We start from the raw sequence: 14,469 nt of genomic DNA on the forward strand, positions 1-14,469 counted from the left end.
TATTTTTTTTTCTTAAAGAAACATGTCTGCCATAGATTACACAACTCAGTGCTTGTCACTTAATATGGCTTTGGCTTAAATATTTCTTTATCATATTCAGGTTTTTTAAGATTCTTGGTAATTATTTGAAGTAATACAGACCACTTTAGTCTTAGAAGCTGCAAACATTGAAAAAAGATTAGTTTGTTTTCTGAATGCAGTAGTGAGCACAGACTTGCACATATTGCTTGGATTTACATTACCTACTTTGTTTTCTTGGGCCTCTCTTTGTTAGTAATGTATCCATAAGCCCTACATCATGAACAGTAGCAGGCTAAATCATATTTATCTGAGCTCATAGCATAAGTGCATAAAGCAAAGGTAGATAAGCTGAAATGGCAGCGTCAATCATTTTCCATGAGATAAGACTCCTGCATTTAGTTGTTAAGACCAACTGCTAATACAGTACCACTGTAAAGGCTGCACACAGCAATAAACTTCATTATAAAGCCAGAATGTAAGTTCACAGATGTCAAAGTTGAAAACATTCACCATTATAACTCACACTTTTCCTCATCATACAACCTTATGTTCACCTGGCAACCTCACCTTTCTCCTGTCCTTGATCTTCACACCATTAACATTATGATCAGGTCAAAGTTGCATTTTCTTAAGCATCTGTGTCCTTCATCACTTTGAAATTCAGCATCTTGGACCTTCATTTTGTCATAAAATCATGGCTGTATTGATACACTTTGCTGTTGGATTCTGTGGTCCTGAAGCTGGCAGATTCTATGGTCTCTGTAGTGCTGTAACAGTCGAGGGTCTCAAGAAAAGCAAACCCAGCATTGTGATCCACATTCTAAAGCTAAGGAATTAAAATTGTGGAAGACCTTCAGAAAAGTTGACCAAAACGGGCCATTTGGATAGCATCCAAATTACTCAAAACTTGAAAGAGAAGAGAGAGGTGGTGTTCCACAGGGCAACTGAATGACCTGGAACTGGCAGTGAGCCACATCAGTCACAAATAAAAACAGCTGTCTGTCAGAACTAGTGTAAAATATGCCTAGTCTGAACATCACAATACGATTTAAAAAGAACAGCATTACTTTGAGAGCACTCGCCTTTCCTTCCAAGACATTTAGAGTCCTCCGATTTGAAAAAATCCTTCCAGGCTTCACAGATTTAAATAGGTGAGGAACTACGGCAGTCTCTGATTTTACCTGGCTCCACAGACAATGTTTTTTCTCTTGGCTCTTGTTTAACTTGGCTCACACAGATAACACCCTCTGTATTTTCTTCAGCTTAAAAACAAAATGAAAATCAACCATTGAAGTTCAAACTCCACTGACAACGTTTCAGCCCCAATAACTGTATGCATTTAAAAGAAAAATATTTCAGGAACTCAAGCTAATATGTAAGGCATTTGTGAAGTTAACTGCTGTTTAGCATGACAGCCAGTGATGTCACCTACTGTGCTATAAGACATTGCAAGTTGACATGAATTTACCGCAGTCAGGGCCCCCTCGAGTAAGAATATTTAAAACATTTTATAAAAAAAAAAAATAATGTTTGGAGATACAAAATTACTCTCACATAAACTGTCTTTCCTCTTTCCCATGGAAAAATAAAGCTACCATCTTATTTGTTGGTTTGCTGTTGTTTTTTTTTTTTTCTTTTCCAGGGGAAAGGTGGAATGGAGGTGCTGTTGCTGAAAAAATTAACTCTAAAGCATGTTGATTTAAAGAATGACTTACACTTTAGGCATGATTGGCCCCTTCTCAATGACTGCACATATATTTCCGGCAGGAAATAGCTTATTCTTAAGTTAGCACTTGGACAAGAGAAAATCCAGAACATACAGGATAATTTTAACCATGCACACATGTGCACAACTGTATGCACACACACACAGGGAAAAAAAATTAAATCTTGAAATACACACTGACTGAATTGCTAAGTTCAAGTATATGGTGTTTCCTCCAAATAAGCTCTGTAACATTATACCCTCTTCAGTCTAGATTGTTTTTTGTTCTCCTGCTCTCCAGACAAATAACTTGTCTCTGGAAAAAAACCCAAACAGTATCTGTTCATTTTATAGGCATCTCCTCCACATAACTTAGGAATGGCACCAATATTCTCACAATTTCCAAATTCAGGCTGGTGGTGATAGACTGAGGCCTTGAGCAGAAAAGAAAAGGAAATCCCAAAGGAACTGTCAGTTTAGTCCTTGCAGTTATATAACTTTATATTTGGCTACATTTCTTCTTGTGTAAAATAGTATTTATTCAAAAATTCACTTACAACACTCATCACTTGCAAAACTTTTTGAGAGGTATCAACATCTAGCTTGAAAAAATGGGTTAAACAACTGAATGGAGGAGGCGCATTTGATAACCTTTCTGAAATTCTTTTACCCTGAATGAAAAAAGAATTTCTCAGAGGAGTAGTCAAATTCAACTATAAAAGGGCAAACAACCAGTTACACAGACCTTTGAGTACAGCAGGCAGAAAAATCCCTTAAATTTACCTTTGACAATACTGCCACAGTAAAATATCACAGTATTACTTTAACACGTATGAATTTCAGTGTATTTCCTCATATATCCTTTATTTCCTTTTTATTTCTTCATGTAGTCTTATATTTCATTTTCAAAATATTACACAATTTAGTACAAATTAAGTTTTGCTGACCTGCAAAAGTCATCAGGACATAAGGAGGATACTATCGCTATGGCATTATGAAGGTGTAGGCTATGATCTAGAACATCTTTACCTAGATGTTCCTGCAAAACTGCTCAAGAGTCATCTTTTTAGAAGTCACAGATGACAAGAAAAGATAACATAGAAACAATAAAGCATTGCACAGCTAACATTTCAGACTCTTTGGATATAGTCAAAAGGATATGTTGCACTGATCTATATTTGCTCCATATCTAATAGGTTTTCTCCACCAAAAATTAGAAATCATTCTCTGAGAACACAAGCTTTCATTCTCAACCAGGTTCCACGGCTGAGAATTCAAAGACTATCCGTATTTGGTAACAATCGTTTTAAGGAGCCTTCTATTTTGATAAAGTTATTTATAGTGTTTATTGATAATTTTTTAAAAAGTATTTTCAAATAGAAGTTTGAAATTCCACGCAATTACATACAACTCCAATTGATCACTTCTAAAGCATATTGATGACTACAGGATCCTAGCAAAAGTTTCTTAAAAAAAATTCCTAAACCTGCTGGGATGGTGCAAAGAAAGAAGTCATCAAAAAAGCCACATTTCCTTCCAGAGAGTTCTAACTGGATTCAATATGGGTTATTTTCATTATTATTTTTCCTTTAAAAAAATTATTTTGAAGATCATAATTTTAGCTAAATATCAGGATTTTGGGCAAAAATACTGTGTTCATCAAGTAAGTTGGTACTTGGTCAAAGAAAGTGATAAGCAGTGTAACTAAGAAGTCATCCTTTTACAGCAAAAACTAAGTTTTGGTTTTTTTTTTTTTTTTTGGTTTTGGTGGTTTTTTTTTTTACAGTTATCACATTTTCACAGTAAAAACTAATTAGAATCAGCTGAAAGAAGTCTATGCTGGAGTTCCCCACTATCAACACATTTCTCTCCTTTCCTCAAGACACACAGAACAAAATCCACCATATCTTCTACATTTACATATTATTGGGAAGACTGCAACTTACTAAGTGCTGGATGGCTGTCCACAATCCGTACTGGAATAGTCTGTACATCTCCCAAGAGAATCTGATGGACTCCTCCTTCTAGGCTTCTGGAGTCATCTACCCCTCCAACTGCTACCAGTTGGCCCATGGTGGCCAGACTCTGATCAGAGCCAGGTGGAGTCCCAAAAGCAGAGGCAGCAGTACCGTGCTGTGTTAGGCCAGCACCTGTTTGTAGACTCTGTCCCTGACTAAGGGCCAGAGAATGGTTGGTTACTGCACTCCCTATGGAATCCAGGAGACTTGTAGGGCTGGGAGGGGAATGGTTATTTACAGCTATCAGGGCTGTTGATCCATTTGTGGAGGTAAAAGTTGACTGCAGCTGTAACCCCTGTGAAAGAGAAGGCAGAAGAACTAACATACTAGTATTTACAGCAGGAGGAATTTGCAGTTAATGGCACATATTTTGCAATGCTGGAACTGGATAGCTTCTGACTTCCTATACATCATCTCTTTAGAACAGTCAATCCCAGCAACCCAAGGCTAAAGTTGTACTAGAAAACAATTAGGACAATGGTATCCAGCAGCATCTAGAAGATTACTTAGGAACATAAAGCTCTATTTTGGATTGATATTCAGTTTTAAATTGTTCCCCAATACTGCTCATTCCCACAAGAGGTGGGCACTAAAAGCTAAGCATACTGCTTTACAAAAAAACCCAAACAAACAAAACCCCAAACCAACCAACCAAACACAACAACAACAAAAAACAACAAAAAAGAGTGTGAGGTAGAATCAGGCTGTCTTCACAGAGGCAAAGAGCAACTAGAACAGCATCTTGCTGCAGACTGTATTTCTAGGGAAGAGATCATGCGTTTCACCAGGGTTCAGGGAGTATGAAGGTAGCTTTTCAAAATAGTTAGGGAAGAAAGCTAAGAGAGCCAGCTTTGAAGGGAGATGACCTTTCTAAGAAGCTCTTTTAGCATGACATTCTTAGCCCCACTCTTCAGCTTTTCAACCTGGAATTTTACAGATCTGAGTTGGAAGTAGTTCTAGGATTTTAACATATTTTCTTAAGAGGCTGGAACAGGATTTAAAAGGAATAAATAAGACTGACTTATCTCCCCTCAGTTTTGTGGCATTTTCATTATGAAATGACTGGACCATGTGGAAAATGAATAGGTACCTGGTTTAAGGCAGAAGCCCACTACCTTCATCTTCTTGGTTTTGCCTTCAGAAAAGACCCTAATTTCAAAGCATCAAAAAATGGTAGTGGTGCAGGGGATCCCTGCACCACAGCTATATGTTAAATGTGACATGTAAGAGAGGCCAAGGTAAGAGTTGACAGCTATTTCAAAGTTCGTGTTACCTAGTCAGTGTTTGTGACCATTAGCTGAGAGGGGAACTTGCTGTTCTCAGCTCACCTTCAGCATTCCCAGCACAGAACGTGTGATGTTCCGTAAATGACTTGACTGTACCTGAAGTTGTGCAAATATTTTGGGCTGAAGTGAAGACAACAGCTGAGCTGTTTCTGGTAGCAAGGACTCCCCGCTCTGGTTGAATTCCGCTTTGGTGATGACTGACTCCCCTGCTGAGTTCCCTACAGTGCCACAGAGAGGAAGCAGACAGTTATGACAAACTACTTCTTCCCACTTAAAAGCCTCCCCTGGAAACTGAACAAATCCCTTCAATCTCAATATAGAAATATAAAGGACATGTACATACATATATGCTGTTCTCTTTGCAGAAGAACTTGGATGCTAAAGAAAAAAGGATGGGTATGAGAAAAAGGCAACACTGTAGGAAGACTGTACGTGCCTGTTCAGAGTAAAAAATGAAGCACCAATAAATCCGTTTTGTAGAGCAAAGTAATTGCACCCTATACTGTGCTTTGGGTTTCTAGTTATTACACAAAAGCTGAAACATTTCTATCAAAGCAGCAACCAAATATTGACAATACATACACCTCAGTAACAGACAGCCATCAAAAGAAAAGGTTGTCTTCCAAAATAAAAATCTACATAGGAAATTCTCTAAGTCTCACCACTCCCTTACAAACATCTTTGTGGAATTAGGATAACTTCTATGCAATATCACGCCAAAAGTCCATTTATCTGGAGGTCTTTCAGCCTACAGATTATACCATAACCTCAAAATTCTTATTTAAGGTAAGAATGATGGACTTCATTTCCTGAAGACTTGTAAAAATTGAGATTCACTTGTAGCAATTTCAGCAAACGGTATACAAACAGTAGTTTGAAAAGCCAGTGTTGTTTTCCCTTGCTATGATTTCACACACATTAATGAGAGCTGATTTTTTCAAAGTTAGGCTCTTTTTTTGCTTAGACATGTAATACAATTATAAACATGTGTTTGCAATGTATACAAACACATACCCACATATGTAAGGGGAAACAAAATATGCTGGAATTAGAGTATCTGCTTATATTCACTGAATTCGTGCTCACATGCAGAAAACTAAACAAATCCATTCTCCATCTTCCTTTAAAATTCAGTATGTCACTGGATGGATGTTTACACATTTGATAGGCTACTTTGCCTTAGAAAATTATCTCTGAAAGACAAAGACAGCAAGAATTGGTTGTCCTGAATCTTCTCCAGTATTCAGACAGTTCGTACGTAAAGTCATCCCTGCTGAGCTCTAGCACAGCTATTGAAGGCACAACTATTTTGTGTCTCTCCATAAAAGGGCAGTAACGCAAACATTAACATAGACATGCAAGCTTAAGCACAGTAAGACTGCTCATATTGTAAATTCCTTTTTTTCTAAAAAACAAGACTTCCTAAAAAAAGAGGGACACTATTCAAACTGAGCCTAAAAATTTACCTCTTGTCCTCTGACAGTTGCCAACACTGAAATTCTTACTCTAAGAGCACCAAGCATACATGATGCTTTTCAGTTCAAATTGATGCACTGCAACAACAGCTAAAGTAAGAGTTTAAAAAAATCCCAAACAAAACAAACCTCAACGTTGGCATTTTCATTAACTGCAAAAGCACTGGTGTACACGGAAATGCTCCATGTAAATCAGGTTCATCAAGTCATTCAGGAGAAATCACACAGTGAGCCAAACCCCTTATTACTTGCTACAACAAATGTAAGAAATAGGTCAGGAAGTGAGAGAGGCCAAACGGGAAAGAAACCCAAACACATCAGGACTTCTTCAGGGAAGAGCCACAGTGGAGGACAACCGTCGACATGAGTAAATCTTTAAACCTGACAACTCTGGCAGTGCCCCTTTAAGTTCCTGTGGACTTCTCTATCAGCTGTCTGGAACAAAAAGTACCCACCACCATGTTCCAGTTAAATGGGGAACCAAGCTGGCAGTGCCACTGAGATTAAAAACATCTAAGAAGTCTGCAGTATTATCTTAATGTATGCAAACAATTAAGCTCTTCCACCTTGCTGCAATCATATCCCTGCTAAAAGCCAACAACTTTTCAAATGAGTTTCATATCAAACCTATTAAACAAGGGATGGAGAAAGCATCAACAAACATGCAGAAAAGTTCTTTTGGTGTCACACTAGACAAAATATCCTTGAAATCTGGAGAAAAGGGCAGACTAATCTCATTTTAAATTTGTTATCAGCCACCATGATCTAGCACAGCATCTCAGCTTATGTGTAATCCTAACTATGTGGGTAGCAAGTAGATCTAGTTACAAACACCTGTATTTTGGTTTAGTACATGTTTTGAAGTTGAAATAACAGTAGGAACCCCCTTTCAACAAAGGAAAAATGTAACTAGTGTCTTCAAAAAAACCAGACCTTCGACCATGAATGCATAAAACCAAGTTTTCTGTAGAAATGTACAGTATCTACCCTCTGGTTTTGCAGCAGAGTGGGAAGAAGTTTAATACTTTGTTAGGTGGCTCAGCAATTGCTGGGAAGAGATGCTACTTTGGCATCGTACATTAATAAAGAAGTTACAGCACATAAAGAACTGAAGAAACATAACTCACAGCCCTGCTGCCACTAAACACCTGTGTTACTATTTCTATTCTAAGCATTAAGGAAAAATAGAAAAAAGTGCTCTAAATTCTGACAACAGAAATACAGCATTTACTTTTCAGGGTCTGATCCTAGCAGTGGAACTCATGAAGCCAATGACTTTGTGAAAAGAAGGAATCCCAATATGAATTTAAGTCCTTTTTAGCAAGACGTTTAAGCATGTGTGAAGCACAAACCATCAAGGAACACAAGTACCCAGCTGGCTCCTGGGTACTGCGTGCCCTGACAGACATATCTGTTCAGTAGGAATTTAATTCTTTCTACACAGGTGTTATTAGCACCTTCATCCAAGGTAAAATGTTCTTTCCACATAACCATCCCATTAAAATCTTCAGTTGCTTGAGGATGCTGAAGAAAAGCCAAATTTATAATTCTCGTACTTCTGCCAACCCCATCGCGACTATGCGTTGTTTTCCACACATGCAGTCAAATAGTTAAAAAAAAGTATGCCAAAACAGACACACCAAAATAAACCTTCTTAAGTTCAGCTGAGTGACAGAACATGACAGCAACCTCTCTGGAAGGAAACTGAACTTCTGTGACATAGCTAATAAAACAAATCACATTTGGAGACAGCTAAGTCATTAATGTAGTCCTACCATCTGAAGGTGGTGAGGCAAATGTAACAGTCACTGTTTCTGTGAGAACATTCCCACTGTCTGTGGTCCACTGCAGCTGGAAGGAAAAAGATCTCAGTTATCAGAAAGCACGCAAGTTTGTCTACTACAGAAACACAGGCTCAATATAGGACCCATAGGAAAACAGTGTCTAAAATGACACTTTCCTATTTTCTTATAACTATGCATTTTGGGAGCTCTTGGTTTACAAAAAAACCAAACCAAAACAAAAAATATTTTTTAACATGCACTATACCAGGAAGGCTAAAGTCTGCTCATGACAGTTCAAAGACTAAAATGGAAAATAGTCAAATCACTTGGCTAACTAACAAGTATCACTCACTCATCTGGGCCAAGAGCAGTACAGGGAGAGGGAAAAGACAGATGACACAGCATGATTTAACAGTACAGTCTGTCAAAGCTGATTTTAAATGAGCACTTCCTTAGCAGTCAGCCTCATAACTGGGAAAACTAGGATCACTGTGTATCCCTTATTACTCAATAGGTGGAAGAAAATTCAGGACCAACATATAAGAGTTACTGAGCATTCTGAAGTATCTACTTCAGGCTGACTTCACTTGCTATAAAGTGCATTTATTAATATTTACACGTTCAAAATGTTGTGCAAGCCCTAATTTAGACCACACTTGAGACATACTTCATCCCTGTTTTTCAGATATGGAAAAGTAGTAGTAACCTCTCCAGAACACAGACAATGACAAAGCAATGTACAAAATTTTCTGATGCATGCCAGTTTTTCTGCACCACATGGCTTCCAGTTCATGCAGTCATCATTAAGTACTAGTATTTGTCAATCAACTAACAACAATCTAATGCTGATGAGAGAAATACCAAATAAGGTCAGAAGGTTTTATTCACATTTAATCCAATCTTGCTCAGCCAGAGATTCGACTGAAAATATTGCTTCTGGAAATATAAAGTCATAGAGAATTTTGGATGCAATACAGCTAAGTCATAAAAATTAAAAATAAGATTTCCACTATTTAACTCCAAAAATGAAAAACAAAATCAAAAAGAAACACAAAAGTCAATGTACCGTTGCTGGGATGCTTTCTGAATTATACACTGTCTTGTCATTCCTCAGGGACTTCTGCACTTCATGAATGTGGTTCTTGATGTCATTCACAGTGGGGAAGAAGGACAGGTTATGTCTTTCTGGCACTTCATCAGGCTTGAATAATTCTCTTTCCACATACTTTCTGTCACATGTTAAAGGACATTAAAATATGCACATTTAAAATATATTGTGCTATTTCCCTCTGTTATAGACACTGCTACCTTTTCCCTCCCCTTGTTGCAATGACAAGACAAGAGCAAACTAGATGATCTTCTCACACAGTTCTTTGTGCACCTGCTACAGAGTTTGGAATTAAAAATCCCCATTTATTCAACTAACTTTAAAGATGACAGTAGCTCTTAGTGGCTATCTACAACAAAATGGAAAGAGAAGACAAAAGTTGGGAAAAACAGATTTTCACAACTTAGGGGAAATCGATTCAGTAATGCAACAGCACTGCCATTTAGTTGCAATCCAAATTAATCAATTGCAAAAGTAGACATAGCACTACAGACTGAGAGCATGCCAGACAGTTCTGTACCTTAGTTGCTTCCTCACTGCATAGACCTGCTCTATTCCCTGAGACACCAGTTCTCGGATCTTGTCTGCCACTTGAGGATGAAGCCGGGAAGGCAGAGTACAGTTCTCATCTCTAACAACTTCCTCCTCCTCCTCAGGAGAAGACACAGAAAAATGGGAGGGTGAAGGAGGGAGGCAGGAAGTTTCCATTTCATGATATTGGTGAGCTTGCTGAGTGGGTAACTGTACATACCACCTGGCAAGAAGGAAAGAGTTTCTACACACAATTCTCAAGCAAAACCAAAAAAATTAGTCTCTTGAGGGAACTGTCCGATGATCACAAACAACCTAGTTAGAGTGACTTAAGTTTTTATAGCCCCTAAGCTGGAAGATATTGCCTCTCAGAGCTCAGGGCCCTCTCACACTTTTCAATGCAAAATAAACCAGCTCAACCTCCCAAATACTAGAACTATCTCTATCTACTCCCTGCACGAAAACATCTGCTGAAGTTCCACTGCTTAGTGCTTAATACATTTACTAAATGAATATTCCAGAGCCACAGAAGTCTTACTGACATTATGAGATTTTTTTTTTACTATTAATATTAAGCAAGAGCCTTGATAAAGTGACTAAGTAAAAAATAAAGCAAACCAAGCAAATTATTGCTCATTTTTGCTTCACTTGTCAAGATAAAGAAAAAAGTGGAACTTTCACCTGAGGACACCACCAGCATCTATCAAGTTCTTCTTCAGCATGTTGAATGCCTTCTCCTGCTCCATTCTTATGATTTTCTTGTCAATTTTAGGGTCAGTAGGAACTCTGTATTCCGGAAACTTCTGAACCTTTTTAATATAGATCCTTCCAAGGGGGGTGGGGTTGGGGTGGTGGAATTAAAAAAGGGGGGGGGGGGGGGGAAATAAAAAAAAAAAAAAAAAAAAAAAAAAGAAAATTCTCCTTCAGTACACTTTGTCCTGGGGAGGGAAGGCAAAAACCCCACCTACTTCGTGTCAGATACTAGTACAGAAAAAGTTCAAGTAGAGTGTTGCAGGGGGTGAGGAGCCTCTAGGAGAACTGTAGAATTGTTAAGGACGCATCAACAGAGACAAATGCAGACAGACACACTTCTGTTCGGGCCTGGAAGTCACTAAGCCAGAGGGATTTTGCACCTCAGCAAAAACCCTCCATCCCTCAGTACAGCAAAAGAGTACCACCATTACTGAACAGGCTGTAGTTCACCCAGCTTGAAGCCAGAGTTCAGCACATACATACATAATTGCTACTGTCCAGGTAAACACACTCTTAGCTCAGTAAAAACTGAACAAGCACCCAGGCGGATGCTCAAGGACAAGAGAAAAAAACATTAGCGTTGGATAAAGAGAAAGTCCCCAGTGAACAGGAAGAACTGCAATTCCTTCAGCAAATAGGACATCTGCTAAATTAGGCTGATTGACTGATGTGAGTGCAATTAAAAGCCTGCAGGAAAAACAACAAATAAGATGACAAAGTTTTAGGACCAAAAATGGTCACTAAAGGACAGCACAGTAACTAGCTAATGTTCAGATAAAGAATGATTCTCACTTGTATTTCACACCCTGATGTACCACTACTTTGCATCTGAGCAACTCATCAAATCTCAGTCTTATTCAGTTTAACAGGACAACATTTCCTCCCTCCCTCTATATGAGTATCAACCTGAAGTTATCAAGAAGACAAAGTTAACAGCTACAGTGCGTATTAGCCACCACGCCCAAACAGTGCTCTGTCAAGGCTCACAGAAAGAACACTTTCTTAGTATGCTGAGTTGCTCTTCCAGTTTTGTAGACAATTCTTACCTTGCTGGACAAGTGGCTTTGTACAGACGGCCAGAAGTGCTTTCCTGCTCACCAGCTTTTTTGGGCTGGAACCCTTTCCTCCTTGGCCCATATTGGCACTCCATTACAATGGCTCTGCTTCCTGCAAACAGAAAGTAAGGCACTCTATTTATTCAAGCAACCACTGAAGTTATTACAGTAAAACAGTAACTACAGAAAAGATGAAAGTTCCAAACCAGTTATTTCTGTTTACCATCAGACTCTTCAGAAGACAGAACACTTTAGTGTAGCAAGCATTCAAATACAGCGCAAATGCTTCTCCCACAGAATGCATTTTCAAAGTATTTCCCAAACTTCCTACACCTCACAACACTCCTGGAACATATATGAAGGCAAAATATTGGATTCTGCCCTGGTGAACACCAATACTTTACAAAATGAGCAGCCTTGCAAGTTGACAAAGGAGCACAATACTGGTAATAAACATAAGAGAAGCAGAATCCCCAAAATAACCGAGAAAATCCACAGCTCAAATCAAAGGTGTGCTGCTTTTGGCTAGGATAGAGTTAATTTTCTTCATAGTAGCTGGTAAGGGGCTATGTTTTGGATTTGTGCTAGAAACAGCATCGATAACACAGGGATGTTTTAATTATTGCTGAGCAGGGTTTACACACAGTCAAGGCCTTTTCTGCTTCTCAGACTGCCCTGCCAGCGAGTGGGCTGGGGGTGCCCAAGCAGTTGGGAGGGGGCATAGCCAGGACAGTTGACGCCAACTGACCCAAGGGATATTCCATACCATATGACGTCATGGTCAGCATATAAAGCTGGGGGAAGGAGGAGGAAGGGGGGACATTCAGAGTGATGGCATTTGTCTTCCCAAGTAACTGTTACACATGATGGAGCCCTGCTTTCCCAGAGATGGCTGAACATCTGCCTGCCCATGGGAAGTGGTGAATGAATTCCTTGTTTTGCTTCACTTGCACACGCAGTTTTTGCTTTACCTATTAAACTGTCTTCATCTCAGTCCACGAGTTTTCTCACTTTTACCCTTCCAATTCTCTCCCCCATCCCATCAGGGGGGAGTGAGCGAGTGGTTGTGTGGGGCTCAGCTGTCAGCTGGGGTTAAACCATAACAAAAGGTCAGCACCTATTTCCAGCCTCCTGTCTTAAACCAATACTTCAGACCATGCTGTTCCATAAATTCTTAATTGCAAGTCTGATCTATCTTATCTGCTAAATAACACTGTTTCAGTGTGGCATACCCACACAAAACCAAGCAGTCTTAAATATTTCTTAGCTCTGAACTTTAAGTAAGTGACTTCCAGTCAGACCTCTAACAAAAAGGGTAACAGGCATAGCATTGAAGTAGTCAAGAAAGGAACTTCTTCCAAATTTCTTCCACATCATGTTTAGTTCTCTTTTATTTATAATTCATACACTCTAGTACGCAGGCAAGGAACCGCCTATACCACAAATAATATAACCAAAACCTTTTTAAGTATCACAACAGCAACATAACGTGTTTCCATAAGATACCCAATGATTTATTGCCTTAGAGTGTGACACTTAAAAAAAAAAAAAGAAAAAAATCAATGCAAATCAAGAAGTAGGAATTTTAAAAGAGAATTATGTATAACCAACAGATCTCTTGATTCTTTTTTAAAAACAAACTTTAAATTGAAGCTCTAGGATTGAAAAGACTTCAACAGCTTTAAATTAGTCCTTGCTAATATGAATCTCAAAAGCAATTTGATGGGACCCTTGTTTTATAAAAGTATCAACAATCCAAAATTCTTATTAAAAATAACAATCAAGATTTTGATGATTAGTGCATGTTTTACACTATAGGGAGCTATTCAGCTTCTCTATAATTCCCCACAGCTGAAGAACAGCAGGGAAGGTATTGCAGATTGGTTCCACTTATGCAGAAGGGATAAATTCCTCAAGAATGCCACTTTTGTCCTGCACAGTTTAGAATTCAGTTATCTGGGTTTTAAACTGCAGTTCAGAAATCGTATTTACAGCTCCTGCTCTACAAATGTAAAGGATTTTAATGAATGCTTTTCATAGAGGAGTTATAAACTAAACGTATTGGAAAGGCAACATGTTAGAAACACACATAATACCTGTTTGGGGGTCTGAGCAAAGCAAAAAATATTACAATTTAATAATCGGAGTCTCTATTAGTCTACCACACTTTAAAGGAAAAAACCAAACATCTATGTGTGATTTTGCTCTAAATATCTTACTGTGGGGCAACTCATTTACCAGGCAGATCTGACAGGAAACTAAAGATGTCTTTCATATGCATTTTGGGGAAACAATAAAAGTGTAAGTTGTTTTGGCTCTGTTCTTAGCTTCCTTATACCTCACAGTTTATGGCTGAACCTTTAAAACTGAAACTAACATTTCACTTTTTCAGTTACTTTCAGGAAAAAAAGCAAAAAACCCAAGCACATAATCTACATTCCAGTCACTCATGATCTCTATGTAACAATTAAAACGTGTTCATTTCATATCCAAATGAACTCTTAGTAATTTCACATGTGCATTGCACGAGCTAAGTATGTAATTACCAATCTGTGAAGTCCACATATTCATTTAAAAAATAAATAAATAAAATCTGTCTGCTGAGGTATGTTGATGTTTATTTTGGTTTTTTAAATTTATTTTATTTTTTTAAAGGGTTCCATTTAAATAGTTTATTGGCTCCTGTGGAACAAACTCTTCAAAGACTCTCCCAACTAGGCAGGAATGATCGAA

The 14,469-nt window shown here is 38.3% G+C and overlaps 1 protein-coding gene across 1 annotated transcript in view; it reads right to left on the minus strand.

Moving 5' to 3' along the window:
• Nucleotides 1-1,164: 1,164 nt before the first annotated feature.
• Nucleotides 1,165-14,469, minus strand: part of CARF (calcium responsive transcription factor) — a 25,317-nt gene continuing 12,012 nt past the window's right edge. The window contains exons 7-14 of the mRNA XM_009709003.1: nucleotides 11,728-11,848; nucleotides 10,610-10,753; nucleotides 9,918-10,151; nucleotides 9,356-9,518; nucleotides 8,281-8,356; nucleotides 5,127-5,248; nucleotides 3,673-4,039; nucleotides 1,165-1,283 (exon numbers count right to left, since the gene is read on the minus strand). Coding sequence (XP_009707305.1) covers nucleotides 1,165-1,283; nucleotides 3,673-4,039; nucleotides 5,127-5,248; nucleotides 8,281-8,356; nucleotides 9,356-9,518; nucleotides 9,918-10,151; nucleotides 10,610-10,753; nucleotides 11,728-11,848 — 1,346 coding nt within the window. The remainder of the gene's footprint in view (nucleotides 1,284-3,672; nucleotides 4,040-5,126; nucleotides 5,249-8,280; nucleotides 8,357-9,355; nucleotides 9,519-9,917; nucleotides 10,152-10,609; nucleotides 10,754-11,727; nucleotides 11,849-14,469) is intronic.

This window comes from Cariama cristata, unplaced genomic scaffold (genome assembly GCF_000690535.1).
Source record: "Cariama cristata isolate BGI_N322 unplaced genomic scaffold, ASM69053v1 scaffold16640, whole genome shotgun sequence".
Classification (NCBI taxonomy): Eukaryota; Metazoa; Chordata; class Aves; order Cariamiformes; family Cariamidae; genus Cariama; species Cariama cristata.